At 43.5% G+C, this 16,003-nt stretch overlaps 2 protein-coding genes across 2 annotated transcripts; both read left to right on the top strand.

Moving 5' to 3' along the window:
• The first annotated feature begins 2,471 nt into the window (after nt 1–2,471).
• On the top strand, nt 2,472–4,585 carry CD14 (CD14 molecule). Its single transcript, XM_007473742.3, has 2 exons — nt 2,472–3,005; nt 3,306–4,585. Exons 1-2 carry the CDS (start codon nt 3,003–3,005, stop codon nt 4,449–4,451), a joined length of 1,149 nt encoding a protein of 382 aa, XP_007473804.1. The 5' UTR covers nt 2,472–3,002; the 3' UTR covers nt 4,452–4,585.
• A 286-nt stretch (nt 4,586–4,871) lies between these two features.
• Nucleotides 4,872–14,885, top strand: LOC100026344 (uncharacterized). The gene is made up of 17 exons (XM_056816492.1): nt 4,872–5,284; nt 5,364–5,418; nt 5,538–5,617; nt 5,716–5,763; nt 6,023–6,142; nt 6,268–6,345; nt 6,476–6,555; nt 7,239–7,325; nt 7,432–7,548; nt 7,752–7,882; nt 8,200–8,414; nt 8,495–8,578; nt 10,403–10,695; nt 11,674–11,743; nt 11,919–12,047; nt 12,157–12,324; nt 12,497–14,885. Exons 1-17 carry the CDS (start codon nt 5,267–5,269, stop codon nt 12,692–12,694), a joined length of 1,971 nt encoding a protein of 656 aa, XP_056672470.1. The 5' UTR covers nt 4,872–5,266; the 3' UTR covers nt 12,695–14,885.
• The last annotated feature ends 1,118 nt before the right edge of the window (nt 14,886–16,003 follow it).

Genomic DNA, 16,003 nt, shown 5'->3' with positions numbered 1-16,003 from the left:
ACCACAGTATTATGGCAGATCACTGTGTGTGATGCCTGTATACATGGGTTGAATGCATGGTGTTTCTCATCTTATTCTGACTGGGTCATCACATCTGGGCAGAGAGACCCTTGGATCCTCAGAGAGGCCACTGGATGGACCTCACTAGCTCAGAACATCCTGACCAGCTAACTTACTATCACAAACCTCAATCTCTGGGACAAGTGGCCTTGGTACTTTTGTACTTCTAAAGAAATCCTTATGTCAGTGATGACAGATCAAAAGAAGCTTTGAAGATTACCATTGGGTGAAGAGTCCTAACTGCAGCTGGACCCTCAAATTGGAACCAAGGATGTGTGCTCTTAATATGTTATTTTTCTTTGATCATATAGTGTAGAAACTATGTAAATATTGGACCTATATGCTCAATAAAATGGAATCCATGAGCTCATTCATGGTCCCCTTGACACTGTCAACTTCTCATCCACCCAGAATTTCTCTCTCTTCTCTCCTGAGCCCATCTCCAGAGAGAACCAGCTCTTATCATATTAGTATATATGTTATAACATATTGTTATATGTTTATATATATAATTTATAACATATATACTAATATGATAAGAGCTAGTTCTCTCTGGAGTATATATGTTATATACTAATATATTTTATAATGAAAACAGGACAATTGAGAAGTAGCTCTCAGGTAATGAAAAGATCACTGGCCTAATCTTTCTTATCTCTAAGACAGGCAACTAGCCAGTTTACTTAACTGAGACTAACCAGATAATCCAATGAGAGAAGATCTGGCATAATGAAAAGACCAGTAGTATGTCTAGAGTTGCAAGACCTGGGTTCAAATCACCTGTATGACCCTGGGCAAGTCACCTGTTTCAGTTGCCTCATCTGTAAAGTGAGGGCCTTGGATCCTATCTCTGTGATAGTTTTCAACTGGAGATTCTATAAACTTTGAATACAACTATAACCTATGTGGGAGTTGAGGTAAATTACATTAAAGGCTTTTGCTGCACATCACATTTGCTACCACACTCCCAGTTAGCAGATAGATTTTTGAGTGGGTCCAGGGCAGTGTTACATACAAAAGAGTGGTTGTCATAAACTGTGACCGCGAAATATATGGTTTCAAGACTGAATAGTCAAAACTGTAAAGATAATTTTTAGTGTCTTGGTTTTATATTAAAAATAAAGTGGTCGCCATGGGAAAATTCCCAAAAATATGAAGTACCCAAGTCAGCTGGGTTTTATGGAGATTTTAATTAATACAAATAAAGGAATTAAGAAAAAGGAGAGAGAATACCTGAGCCTTAAGAGAGAGACTAGTCAGTCTTTTATCAACTCACCACAAGATTGTCCCAAGCAAGTTCTAGTGTTCAGAGACAGCCTCCTCTGACTCCTGACCTCCATTCAGCTCCAAAGCTGAATTAAGTTCAGAGCCCTCCAGCTCCTTCCTTTTAAAGAAAAATTTCTCCTGTCACCTCCCCTAAATTTCTATGTCTACCAATCACAGTAGACATTTTCCAAAGGACTGACCATTCTTAATTCACACTGAGTAGACGGAAACTTTTTTTTAATTTTTTTTATTTTTTTTTATAATAACCCTTACCTTCCGTCTTGGAGTCAATACTGTGTATTGGCTCCAAGGCAGAAGAGTGGTAAGGGCTAGGCAATGGGGGTCAAGTGACTTGCCCAGGGTCACACAGCTAGGAAGTGGCTGAGGCCAGATTTGAACCTAGGACCTCCCGTCTCTAGGCCTGGTTCTCAATCCACTGAGCTACCCAGCTGCCCCCTAGACTGAAACTTTTTGAGTAATTCACACCTGAGTAGACTAATCTTGTCCTTTGCAAGTTACCTGATTAATTTGATCTTCATAGGTACTTAGCACCTCTTTGTATTATATCTAAAAATAGACCTAGCTTAAGGGTTCTTGCTTCACTTTAAGTATGGGTTGGGGACTTTTTATTGTTCAATCAGGAGTTTACAACTTTATCTTCCCCTAAAGTGTGCCTAAGTATGGGTGGAGTAATGTTAGAGTTCCCACTTACATTCCTGACTAAAGTCCCTTCATTGTTTTAAAATGGGGAACGGTCCTAACCAAATGTTCTAAGGTAGAGTCTAAGAATTTTTAAGATTCACAAGTCTGAGAAATTTTAAGATTCACAGCAGGGATGGACAGATTTGAAGGAAATGAGGAAAAGTTGGAAGCTTTAAATTCACTTATACTTCCACTTCCACATTCTCCAACCCCCACTCCTCATCTGAGTCAGTTTTGGACTGAGGCTGTGGTCAGTAGCTTAGTTCTAACTCCACCAGCTCAACTAGTTATTTCCTTTACTGTTGGAGCAAAGGTAATGAGTTATTGAGTAATCCTAAAAACTCCCACCCCACCTCCCTTCCCTAAACAAAGAAAGACAGTCAACAGAGAGACCAAATGAGAGGAAAGTTTAGAATTTTACAGATTTGGAAACAGACTACAAAGGACTCTAAGGCTCATTCATCAAGTCTACTCCAGTACAGATAAGATTTCTCTCTTTGCTTCCTGTCCTGTTTGTCACTTCCCAGAAACCCAATAGGGATTTCAAAAAAATTGAGAAAGTGAAGAAAGCTTAGAGGAAATGGAATTTTTTATATGAATTATGGAGATGTCTGGTTCCATCCCAGCCAAGATTTCTAGAAGCAGATGGCTGATGGTAGGATTGTAGGGCTTGGGGACAGGAGTACAATAGAGTTGGAGGACTAAATCAGGCGGAGAGGAAGGACTCAGTGTTTGTCTTCCTGGTACTCCCAAAGTGTCAGTATCTGTTGTTTTTGGTACTGGGATCTCCTGGATTACAAAACTATACAGAAGGGAAGTTGGGGGTGGAGTAGGGGGTGGAGACAGAAATTTGGGTTTAATAGAACTTAAAAAGACTACGGTTATTCAAAACCCAAGACTCAAATCCCAGAAGCCAGATAACTCAGCTCTAAACAGAAGAGGAGCAGTAGGTAAAGAGGCTACCGGGACCAGCCATGGTAAATGCCCTGTTTCTCACCTTACTGTCCAAACCTGAGCCCTAATCCCTCTCAGTATTGATTTGGGGCCAACAGTCTAGATTGGGGTGTAGTGTAGGGCAGGGATAATTGGGGGGGGGAGGCAGAGAGGAAGGGCGGGCAGAAGGATGGGATGAGAGGAAAGAATAAATGAAAGGAAAGCAGGTTTGGATTCTGAGGTCCAACCCGGTCCTAGTATTCCAGCCATTCGCACTTCTCTGGCTCCGATGATTCCCCAGCAGTGGGACCAACCGTGAGATAAGCCCCTGATGTCATCCCCAGGAGACCTGGCAGAGGTGGCCACTGCTGTTGCTGCTAGCTCCCCTGCTGTTGCTTCCCTCGTCTGCCTCAGCTTCCTGTGTGCTGGACGAAGAGGGCGATAATTGCCACTGCAACTTTTCCGCTCCGAAGCCTGAATGGGATAGAATTGCGATGTGCATTTCCGCAGTACAGGTAGATCTCCATGGGGGCGGCCACAGCTTGGACATCTTTTTGCAGAAAGAAATTGCTGACCCAAGCAAAATCGCGGACATATTGAAAGCGCTGCGTCTAAGACGGCTGACGGTAAAGGGGGCCCAGGTCCCGGCCCCACTTCTGCATCAGCTCCTGCGGGCTTTGACCTACACACGGATTGAGGAGCTGTCGCTAATAGACTTGGTGATTTCGCGGCCGCCCCTGCTACCTCCGGCAATCAGTGGGAGTGACCTCAGGCTGAGAGCCCTGCACCTCCACGGAGTTTGGTGGACCGGAGAGGGCAGCCTACTGGCAGCGGTAGGGCCTTGGCTAAAACCTGGACTGAAGGCACTGAGCTTGACTGGTTTAAACCTGAGCTATGTGCCCTGCCCAGAGTTGGGCGCCTTTGAGGAACTGAACTCTCTAGATCTGTCGGACAATCCAGAGATAACAGAGAATAGCTTAACTTCGGCGCTTTGCCTCTTGAAGCTCCAGGCACTGAAGGATCTGGCGCTTCGGAACACTGGCCTCCAGTCCTTGGGGAAAGTGTGCCAGGCCCTGGAGGCGACGAGGACAAATGTGCAGCGACTGGACATTAGTTACAACGAGCTGGGGAAGACACCCTGGACTCAATGTACCTGGCCAGCCGCCCTGCTCTCGCTCAACCTGTCCCACGCGAATCTGAAGTGTGTGCCGGAGCCTCTGCCTATGAAGTTGCAGCAGCTGGACCTAAGCTACAACCTGCTGAGGAAGCATCCTCGGTTGCCCCAGGTGACCGACTTAAACCTTGAAGGGAACCCTTTTGCCTTCGCCAGTGCCTCAGCCAGACTGCAAGGGGAGCAGCTGACAGAGGACTGCACAGTCCCCTCTCGCGGGAGCAAGTTCGCTGGCACCACGCTAGCCTTCCTTGTCTCTGCCGCAGCCTTGGCGCTGCTGCGCGGGACCGGAGAATTCGCCTTGTGGGGAGCAAACTAGGGAGAGGAAAAGAACATTCAAGTTCCCACCTGACTGACTTGTGATTCCAGGGAATGCAGGGGAACCCTGCCAGGATCTCAACCTCCACCACTTTTTATTACAAAATAAAAATTAATAATGATTGAGAAATAAAATGTCTGCACGCCTTTTTTCTCTCTTCGTCAGAGGCTCTGAAGCCTGGTTCGTAACACTGGAATGGAGGGACTGGGGGGAGGGGGAGGGAGAAAAGGGGCGCGGGCGGAGGAAGCAGGAAGAAGGAAATATTTTTTCCAACTAAGACTGGTTCTCCTTAATAGAAGTTCCCGACAAGATGCTAGTCCTTATGACTCTCCTCCCCCTAACTGCGAGCTACCTTCCGGAATCATAAATTTAAGACTGAAAGAGTTGGAGTTCACCAAGACCAGGGGTTCTTATATCGAAGTCCCTGAACTTAAAAAAAAACAATATGTTTTTGTATATTTTTTTGTAATGTTACAGGTATTTAATTTTATGCATTTCCAACATTAAAGGGGCATATGAAAAAGGGTTTAAAACCCCTGTATCCGTCTCCCTTCCTTTTCTTTGGCTTCACCAGGATGGTCAAATCCCAATGAAGGTCTAGTACTTCCTCCCTAGAGGAAACTGATTTGTGCGGAATAAATTGATTGTATTAGGAACTTGGAGGCTTGTGGGTGGGTCAAAGGCAGAATTCTGGGAACCAGACACAGGTTGACTGAAGATAGCCTGGTGGACTTGGATTGGGGGACAGCAGGCCCCGCCCTAAACCAACATATGGGTCGTGAATTATTGAGGAGAACCCTAGAGGCTCCAGAACCATGACAAGCAGTGAACAGGTAAGGAGAAACTTGCCCTCTGGACTTCCCTGGCTACTTGGTCTCAGGGCCTAGGCCTCATTATCTTCTCCTACTTCAGGCTGAGGCTGCAACAGTGACAGCAATTATAGAAGTGGCATCCATACCAGAGACAGGTGAGAAATCCCATCCAAAAGCAATTCTGGAGGGGACTCTGAAGTCGGGTTTCCTCTGTCCTGGACAGAACACTAAAGTAGAAGTCCACAGTCCTGAGTAACCCACCACTCTATTACAGATCATGAAACCTACAGCCACCGATTCCTTACAGAGGGTCCTAGAATGCCTTTGCTAGATCCAGGAGACCCTGAGACTCTGGTACTTTTGGGGTTGGGAAAGATGGGGCAAGGCATGAGGAAGATGGAGGAAAATGAGGGTGTAAACAGGAATTGATCTGACTTTAGTCTTGCACTTAGGAGCGCCCATTCACATTGGACCAAGTCTTGGGCCCAGAGCATGCTCAGGTAGAATAAGGGGGTAGGTGGAGGGTGGTTGACAAGTCTGTGTCTCCGTCTGTCTCATTCTATTTCTCCTCCTTGTATCATCCTGTATACTGTCCTAGAGACAACCTGTTGGTGCCTTCCCACTTTGGAGCCTGTTGTTTAGGAGGTGTGTGACAGGGAGGCAAGGGAGGACTGTGATGTCCTAGGCTAAAAGTCTAGGGGTCCAATGGAACAGGGAGCTAATGTTCCCAGAGAGGTGAGCTCTTTTCTATCAATACAGGAAACAGAACAGAAGTTCTTGGAGAGCATCCGGGCTGTGCTGGGCTCAGTATCCAGAGGTTATAGTGTGTCTGTGCTGATTAGGGGCAGAGAAGCCAAGCAGCCAGATCTGGTTCCTCAGGTGAAGAGCTGGAATTCACTTTGCCCTCCCTCCCTCCCATACAGTCCTCACGGTGATGATGGGGGTGTCAGAGGGACTTTTCTCCTCATCCTCACTCTATCCCTACCCTCTCTAATAATTTTCAGTTGCTGGCAATGCTGTTTGAGGAGATTCAACCTATAGTTGCCTTTGGACCCTCCCTCAGGACTCTAAGTCTAGTGCAGGTGACAAATCTTGAAAGGGATTTGTAGGGACTAGGCAGATCTAGAGAATGCTTTTCAGGATTTGGAAGCTTTTAATGGGTTCCATACAGGTGTACCCCATGTGCTTCCCACACCTTCTCATTACTTTTAGCTCAGTTCTAGTGGGAAGGGTCAAGACTTATTATCTGGAGCTGGGGACCTGAGCTTGCTGGATGTGTGCCCACTGGGTCTGTGAGTATGCTACTTCCCCCCCCCCCCTTTATTCCAATGACAAATTTGCCCATAAGTTTTCCAAGGTTACATGATTCATGGAGTTGACAAGCAATTCCACTTGGGTTATAAATGTATTCTCACTCAAAACCCATTTCCATATTATTTGTTTTCATGAGTAATCTTACAAGACCAAAACTCCAAATCATGTACCCAAATAAACAAGTGATAACTCATGTTTTCTTCTGCATTTCTACTGAGTATGACACTTTGCCCAGGATAAGGAATATTTTCTCCCAGCACTTCCTCACTCCCCTACTCCATCCCAAGCATCATTCCCACAAAAGCCAGACTGGAGGGGCCTATTCTGGAGTCCAGTAGCTTGCAACTTTCTGGGAGAAGATGAAGCAGAAAAAGCACTATCTTCCCTTATGGACCTTTGTTCTCTCAGAAGCCTGCCTTCTGCCCAGATGCCCTATTCAGGGCTTGTTTGTCTATAAACTAGGGTTACCTGCTCATTATGTTCTTATGCCTGGGATTCAAGGTTTTTGAATGTCCTGTGGCAGAGGGTCATACTCCAGGGTGTGATAAAGGATGAAAAGCTTTGCAATTTGCAAAACTGTTGCAAAAAACTGGAAAATGCAAACCTTTTCATCCTTTATCACAAGGGTCCTTTCAAACCTAGGTTTCCACCTTTTTCCCAGGGTAGTGGAAGGAGCTAGTGAAGCAGAGGTCCTTGACTCCAAATCTGGCTGCCAACTTTATCTCAAGGCAATGGAGGGCTTGGACAGGTATGTGAGTCTGTGATCCCTGGTAGAAAGGATGAGGGGAGGAGAAAGAAACTTAGAGGGCAACCTAAGGAGCCCTGTCCTGAGTCCTAACCATCTTGATCCCCAGGGCCTACTCCCTTCTTACTGTGACATTTTCCTGCCTGGAGCCCAGCACCATAAAGAGGCCCTGGGTCAGAAGCCTGTGTCGAGGCTCACTGAGAGTCCTGCAGCTTCCAGAAGCTCCGTGAGTAGCTTGGGGTGGTATCCAGGGCAACAGTTTGAGGGTCCCATATAATAAGGGGTGGTTAGTTCTCCAGCATAAGAACATAATGAGCAGGTTACCCTAGTCATACAAACAAAGAAACCCTGAAGAGGGGAGCTGTGCAGAAGACAGTTCCCATCACAAAGACCTGCATTGTGCCTGGTCTTAGTTCTTACTCCTTGTAGGAACTGCCCTTTATTGCTAGCACTGGCAGGGAAAACCTCGAAGGCCCATGTGGGCTCATTACTTTGGATTGTGACTCAGTTGCTCTTCGGGAATAGTTACAGTAGCCTGCTGCTCTACTTGGATCCACGAGGTATGAGGTTGGGGAGGGAGGGAAGGGAAAAGAAGAAGTGAAGAGAGAATTAATTCTTTTGGGGGAAAACTCTGCTCCCCAGGCTTCCAAATCCTGTCTTGACCTCTTCTCCATTAGCACCAAGGTTCTCACAGAAGCTTCTTATCTAGGTTTCTCACTGAAAAGTGAGTCTTCCATACCTAGTTTCAGTCCAGTGGGGAGAAGCCCCATTAGCAGGAGAGGTTGGGAGGAGTGGACAGGATTATCCTTTGACTACATCAAAAGTCCATCCCACTCCCCATGAATTGGTCCCTTTGATTGCCTGTTCTCCCTGGCAGTCACCCCTTTGGAACTGCTCCTGGCCTCACTATCAGGGGCTAAAAGAGCCCAGGACCCAACTCAGTCAAAGCAGGTTTCTCCGATACTGTGGGATGCTTCAGAAGAAATCCAGGCCCGGCGGGCAGCTCTTCAGGTCCTGCGCTCTGGGCTTTCTGGAACCACTCTGCAGGAGAGCCAGCTTACCCAGATGAGCCTGGTGCTCAGGGAATTGAAGGTGAGACAGAACCAGGTATCATCCTTTCACCTAGGGCAAAAGAGGCTTTGGAAATTGTTGACTGAACCTGCTATCTGCAGGTATTGAAAAACCAAAGCCGGTACTATGAGACCATGATGCTCAAGGGACCTGGAGCCTCTGCACCTGGGCTTCCAAACATACAGGTATGTGGGTGTCCAATTCCCTAGACCAGTGATGGTAAACCTTTTAGAACTTTTTAGGGACCTGTGCACCTGTGTTCTTAGTCAGGGCAGGACTCTCAGCTGGCCAAGCAGGTGTGTGTGTGTGTGTGTGTGTGTGTGTGTGTGTGTGTGTGTGTGTTGCTAAACGTGCCAACAGAGAGGTCTCTGCATGCCCTCTTTGACACAGGGCCATCACGGCCCTAGACCTTGAGATTAGCATTTTATCACCACCCATAGAAGATGGCTCTGGGGATAATATTAAAGCATCCTTTCCCAGTATATTTGATTCCAAATTTGCACTTAGGGTGCAAAAAGGGACATTTTGTTATAACTTTTTATAATTGGCCTATTTTAAGGTGAGGCAACTTGGCATAGTGGATAGAGTACTGGACTAGCAGTCTAGAACATCTGAGTTTAAATCCTACCTCTTAAAATTTCCAGTTGGGCTATGATACTTAAGACACTTAACATCTCTGAGCCTTCAAAAAAATCTGTGTCAGTTATAGATAGGTTGAGGTCTATCTCCATTGTATACTTTAAATAGAAGAAAATTCTGTTTTCCACAAGAGGTACTTTTATGATGAAAAGTCCTCTGTGTTAATAATGAATCAGAGGTTGGAGCAGCTAGGTGGCTCAGTGGATTGAGAGCCAGGAGGTAGTAGGTTCAAATTTGGCCTCAAATACTTCTTAGCTGTGCAACCTTGAGCAAGTCACTTAACCCCCATTGCCTAATCTTTATCACTCCTGTCTTAGAACCAACACACAATATTCATTCTAAGAAAGAAAGTCTAGGAAAAACAACAACAACAAAATAAACAGTGAATCAGAGGTCAAAGGCTCCAGTGAATAGTAATAATTTTGAAACCTTTGAGGGGAAGGGAAGAGGATGAGCAGAAGTACAAATACATTGCCAAAGCTTTCCTATTTTTCCAACTTCCTAGAGGGATGTCTCTTTCATATGTTCCTGCTGGTACATCTCTTACATATAGAGTGATGACAGAGAAGAGACAGACCTCAGACTCATTAACCCCAATTCCTATTTATTAATTTAAAACCCTTACCTTCTGTCTTAGAATCGATAGTAAGTGTTGGTTCCAAGGCAGGAGAGCTAGGGTTAAGTGACTTGCCCAGAGCCATACAACTAATAAGTTTCTGAGGTCACATTTGAACCCAGGATCTCCAGTCTCTAAGCTTGGCTCTCTATACACTGTGTCAACTATCTGTCCTTCTTCCTATTTATTTTGGTACCTTGTTAATCTTGGTATCTGTTTATCTTAAAAAAAGGAAGATAAGTATCCTAAGTACCCTTAAGATCTGGCATCTGATCTCACAATATTACTCTTTGCTTTTTAAATTTAAGTAAATTTTTTTCAAGTAACCAAAAATCTACCTTCTCTCCCTTCTCACCTGCTTCCTACTCCCACTGGGGAAAAAAAAAGAAGAAAGAAAACAAAGCCTGCATAATAATATGCATAGTTGAGCAAAACAAATTCCTATATTGGTCAGACCTAAAAAGCCTGTTGCAATTTGGGCTCTTTCTCTCACCAGGAAGTGGGCAGCCCTGTTTCATCATGAGTCTGCTAGAATCAGAATCTGGCCAAGTCACCTCATTTGTTGATCAGCATTCTTAAAACATTTAAAGATATTTGTCTTTAAGTATTGTTATCATAAGAATCTTTTCAAGGTTCCTGATTACATTTTAATGATATCTACAGTTGCTTAAAAATCACTTTTTAAAAAATGAAATTAAAATCTCTACAACCTTTCAAGAAGGAAGCTTTGTTGTATTATGACACTTTTCTCTAGGTGCTAGATTCAAAAGAGACCTTTTCTCCTGTTTTCCAGAAGCACCCCCAAGGTGAGTTCAGGCCCTGTGACCCACACACTATCTTCTTGGAGTTCCTCTTAGTTTATCTATCTTCCCCTAGAATAAAAATATTTCTCTTTGGCAGCATGCACTTCAGAAACTCTGGGCCTGGGAAAGAAGTCACTCCTATCAGCAGCACCAGGAAACTACCCTCCTGGGGGCTCCAAGAAAAAGGCAAAGCTTCACCCATTCCTATAGAGAGTACATGGGGAACAGATGTCCTTTTCTGTGGGTAAAATTAGGTTAAAATGAACACTATGGGAAATCTGAAAGAAGGAAAGGAGTCATAAAAGGGCAGGCTGAATTACGGAAAATATCTGGGAGGGAAAGGCCCACTGCTTTATCTTGGTGATTGTGGTAACAATCAGGTATGGTTTATGCTTTTCTTAGACTAGGATTTAGATTTGGAGAGGACCTTAGAGATCATTTAGTCCAATCTCATTCTCCAGATGAGGAAATTAAGGACAGTAGAGAATAAGTTATTTTCCTAAGAGTACATAGATAATAAGTAGCAGAGCAGACATTTAAATTCAGGTCCTCTGGGACAGCTAGGGTAGGGCAGTGGATAGAGAGCCATGCCTGGAGTGGGGAGGACCTGGATTCAAATCTAGCCTCACATACTTTTTAGCTGTGTGACACTGGGCAAGTCACTTAACTCCAATTATCTAGTCCTTAGCTCTTCTACCTTGAAACCAAAACCTGTATCAATTCTAAGAAAGAAAGTAAGAGTTAAAAAAAATTGATACTAGAAGGATTAAAAAAAAAATTCAGGTCCTCTGACTCCAAAGCCAATGATCTGATCATGATCCCTTTTTTTAGAAAGAGTTGGCAAAGTTACTTTCTATTTCTCTTGGACTTAGCTGATTTTACTACTCAGGAATTCACTACCAGTAATACTGAATCCTCTAAATTTTAGGTGGGGACAGTGGGAACTGGGAACTTTGTAAGAGGAAAAACCAATGGACTCAGTGGGGAAAGTAGGCCTTATCTCTAAGGCAGTAGTTTTTTAAAAAATTAAATTAAAATTAATTTAACACTTTTTTAAAGTTCCAAATTCTCTCCCTCCCTCCCACCCCTTCTCCACCCATTTGAGAAGGCAAGCAATATGAAACCCAACATACATGTGAAGTATGCAAAACACATTTCTATATTAGTAAGGTAAGAGTTATTAAATTTTTGTTGTCATGGACCGACCCATTTGGTAATCTAGTGAAACCTCATACTGCTATGGCTCGTTGGCTATATTCATCACTGAAGGAAATGCTGGATTTCAGATAACAGTCAATTAAAATAAATATCTAATTTTCCCCCTCCCCCATCCAAGTTCAATAGATTCATAAAATCTAATGTACTCCAGGTTAAGAACTCTTGCCTCTAAGGGAAAGGAAAATGGAACTTGGCCAAATGAAAACCAGAATGTAAGTCCTCCTTGTTGGTGTCTATTCTATCTCTTAGCCCCCTGACATAGCACTGCAGTTTATGTTAGCACGGGCCCATAGGCAGCTGCTCCGGGAGCATCACCGATCCCAGATCCAAGAGAAACTGAGCTGCTTGAAGCAAGACAAGGAAACAGCAACAGATCAGGTTAGTCCTAGATATCTAGGAGGAAAATGTTAAAAAGAGACCAAGACTAATGCTGAAGCTAAAGAGTAGGCTTCTTCTGTCTCTGCAAATACTGGTGTTCTGTCCTTAGATCCCAGGCCAATCTGCTGAGAATCTGAGCTGGGGGCAGGATCACACAGCACTGGCTTTACAAGTGGAGGCTCTGAGATTGGAGCGAGATGCAGCTGAACAGGACCTAGAGGCCCTGTACAAGCTGTATGTCCAAGGAACCCGGACCCAGACTTGCCACATCTTGCAGGTTAGTAGTAAACAAAGAATGATGGTGGAGGAATGATGAAGCTCCGGCTTAATAACTCAAGTTCCTGTTTGCCCGTTCTATGTCCTGTGTTGGCAGGTGGGCACTCAGGTCCCAGCTAAAGAAATAGGTGTCTGAATTCCTCTAACCAATAATCTTCCCATTAAAAGCACAGGTGTTCCAGGCTTGTCAGGGGCTGTGGAAGGAACAGGCTGCTGCCAGAGAGTTCCATCACCGAGTCCTGTTGGCTGGAGTCTTACAGGATGCTGTCTCTCTGGCCACACAGAATGAGCAGCTCCAAGTCCAGAATGAGCAGCTCAAGCAGGGTGAGGACTATGAGAAGGAGTGTAGGAAAGAAGTGGGGTTCAAATGATAATAAAAATAGGAACTGTTTCACTAATCTTAATCTGAGAGTATATCCCAGGGCTCTGTCCTGAAGTACAAAGGATTATTATTAGAAGAGATGAGATTGGGGTGCTGACAGTCTTGGTCCTCCAACAGGGCTTCAATGATTCTATGTTCCACATCTCCCAACAGAAATCACAGAGAGGAGGGGAAAAATTTAAGCTCTGGCAGTCTGCCTAAACACATTTTCCTCAAAGTAAATCTAATCCAGGACTGCCTTGGCCAACAGACATGGCCCCACAAGTCATACCTGTTCTTCAAGAATCAAATTAAAACCATGCTTTTAGTAGCCACAGCCAAGAATCTTCCTTATTGTATAAATTCAGCCCTACTTCTGGGGAGTAGATCACCAAGTATTTACTGCCACCCAGCTGGAAGGCTGTGCTTTTTTATTTCCAACTCCCAAGAATTTGGAGAAAAACATAGTATCACAAAACCTTGGAATATAGAGAGACCCAGTCAGCTGGCACTTGCTCTGTCCTGGCAAACTCCTTTCTCTTGCATTCCTAATCTTGATGACTCAATTTTAGCATCTGTTGAGTGGAAAACTGCCCACTCCTCCTACCCCCTGCCCCCTATCAATTGTAACCTTTCCCCTTGTAACCTCCTGTAGTTACATCTTAAAATTCTTGTGAGTGGACACCTGAGAAGGAGATTGGAAACTGAGGGAAAATGGATAGAGGAGAGAAAGAGAGAGACAAAGGAATAAAGACTCAGAGACAAGGAGTTAAAAATATGGGCTACATCTTGCCATGCCCTTCTGATGTAATTGAGAGAGGGCTCTACACGTGCCCTCAAACTTTTATTGGAGAGTTTAGGAATGTGGAGTGGGAGGTAACTAATGAACATGTGACATGGCATAGGCTTTAACACTGGCTCAATTGACAATCATTAATCAAAGAGGAGGAGGTTAATCAAACATGTGACTTGGTAGAGTGTGGTCTAACAAGGAGGTAGCTAATACCCTGTGGCAGCCCTGCCCAGGAATTCTTTTGACCTTTAGACTGAAGATTTGGAAATACAATGATCAATAAGTGACATGACCATGAGTGTGGTATATGAACACAAAAGATACAATATCAATACACCAATAATACTTTCAAGATTCTAATATGCCTACCCCTACATAATCCCTTTCTTCTTCTTCACTGTCTTTCCTTTGTGTCTCTGGAAATCCTCAACTACTGTTAAGAAACATCTCCTCTTCCTAGATCTCTCTGGTTTATTCTTTTTTTCCTTTTTATGGCTGCACTAAAACTTGACTCTTCAGACACTACATCCCTGGACATCTGGTGGCTGACACTTCTCCCTCTGGCCTACTAACTAAAGACCACTCTATGTTAAGAATAGTTCTCATACTGCTTGATTTCCACTGACATTTTCAGATCCTCTAGCAGTCAATGCCAAACAACCACCTCTATATAATTGTGCAGATCCTTGCTGTTGCCTCTGGGTCCCTCACCCTCTTTTCACAAGGAATGTAGTATCTGGTTCATGGTTCTTCCAAGCTACCTCAGTTTGGGGTTTAGATTTAGATGTATAAGTCACCTCAGAAACTACCTAATGAGGGTACAGAGGAAAAGAATACTGACTGGAGTTGGAAGAATTTCTGCCTCTGATACTTGCTATCTGAGTGACCAATGATCCAGGACTCAGGTTCTTCATCTGTTGGAATAAGATCCCATGACCTTGGTCCAACTTCTCTACTTATAGTAAAGATGAGGAAAATAGAGCTCAAGCACATTAAGTGATTTGTCTCAGGTCACACAGACCCAGAATTAGAACCCAAGTCCTCTTGACTCCAGAGCACTCTCTTTTTACTGACACACGGCCATCTTTATCCTTGAGATGCCTCTTCAAACACCCTGGCTTCCATTACATATTTTTTTAAAAGTATTGATATATTTTGTTTGGACAATTTAATAATTTCCCAGTAAAAACTTTCCTATAGAATCTTTTTTAAAATGTTTGTTTGGTTACATTAAAATTCCCAGGTATCTCTGACTACCTGTCCCACTTCCCACATCACAGAATGCATTACCCAGCTCCAAAAATGTGTGTATAAATGATGTCTTTTGTGTTTCTATTTATTGGTTCTTTCTCTGGAAGTGGACATTCAAAAGTTGTCCTTCAAATATTAAATCTATAGTTGTATATAATGTTCTCTCGGTTCTACTGGTTTCTCTCTTCATAATTTCATGTTGGTCTTTCCAGATTAAAAAAAAAATTAACCTGCTCATTATTTCTTATGGTGCGGTAGTATTCCATCACAATCATATACCATCCCCTATCTTGCCATAAAAAATTTAATCAAAACCTTCTAATTGTGACTTACAGAGCATACAACTTTCTACTCTTAAAAGTTTCTCTTTTCTTAATAGAAAGGAAGCATTTTAACCACAGACCATCATTTTTCAGCCACAGAGATCATCATGTCTTAGATCTTTTTTTTTTTAGTCATTACCTTTTGTCTTAGAATCCATACCTTGTATGGGATCCAAGGCAGAAGTGGTAATGGCTAGGCAATGTGGGAGTTAAGTGACTTGCCCAGGGTCACTGAGTTAGGAAGTGTCTGGAGCCAGGTTTTGAACCTAGGACTTCCCTAGGCCTGGCTCTCAATCCACTGAGCCATATAGCTGTCCCTTCATGCTTTAGATCAGTGGTTCTCAACCTTTCTAATGCCGTGACCCTGCAATATAGTTCCTCATGTTGCAGTGACCCCAAACCAAAAAATTATTTTGGTGGCTACTTCAAAATGTAATTTTGCTAGTTATGATTCGGAATGTAAATACCTGATATGCATTATGTATTCTCATTGCTACAAATTGAGAGGTTGAGAACCTCTGCTTTAGATCTTAATCTCACCTGTATCTGGGTCCCCTCCAAGATCTTCAACTATTATACCCTCTGATAACAATCTCCTATTTTATCTCTCCTTCTGTTGGATTCTTCCTAAACCTATTCTTTATATTCACTTTGATCAACAAGTCCTATTCCAAGTCTGTTCTAATCTAGTTTCACTTTTCTCCCTTCCCAGGTTGAATGGTAGTTGACCAGTCTAGCCAAACTTTGTTCGTTACCCAAAATTCTTTGCTCCCTTGACCTACGTCCATTCAGACCTGCTAATATCTTCTGTCCTGAGATCACCTCATTATCTGTTGCCCACTGGGTTCAAATTCATGCTATCTAAAATAGGTCTTTGTCATTTCATTTATTTTTTACTTTTTTGGAATCCTTTTTCTCTTCCTGGAGTGTCTCAGAGTTAATGCAAACCTCT

Source organism: Monodelphis domestica, chromosome 1, assembly GCF_027887165.1.
Source record: "Monodelphis domestica isolate mMonDom1 chromosome 1, mMonDom1.pri, whole genome shotgun sequence".
NCBI classification, from domain to species: domain Eukaryota; kingdom Metazoa; phylum Chordata; class Mammalia; order Didelphimorphia; family Didelphidae; genus Monodelphis; species Monodelphis domestica.
Note: the sequence above shows the minus strand (reverse complement) of the source record. Positions and strands in the feature narration are given on the sequence as shown.

Excerpts from the sequence above, each read along its gene's own strand:
- LOC100026344 (XM_056816492.1), top strand. Across the intron at positions 5,419-5,537 it reads GGCATCCATACCAGAGACAG|ATCATGAAACCTACAGCCAC; the intron begins GTGAGAAATCCC and ends ACTCTATTACAG. Across the intron at positions 6,143-6,267 it reads AGCCAGATCTGGTTCCTCAG|TTGCTGGCAATGCTGTTTGA; the intron begins GTGAAGAGCTGG and ends AATAATTTTCAG.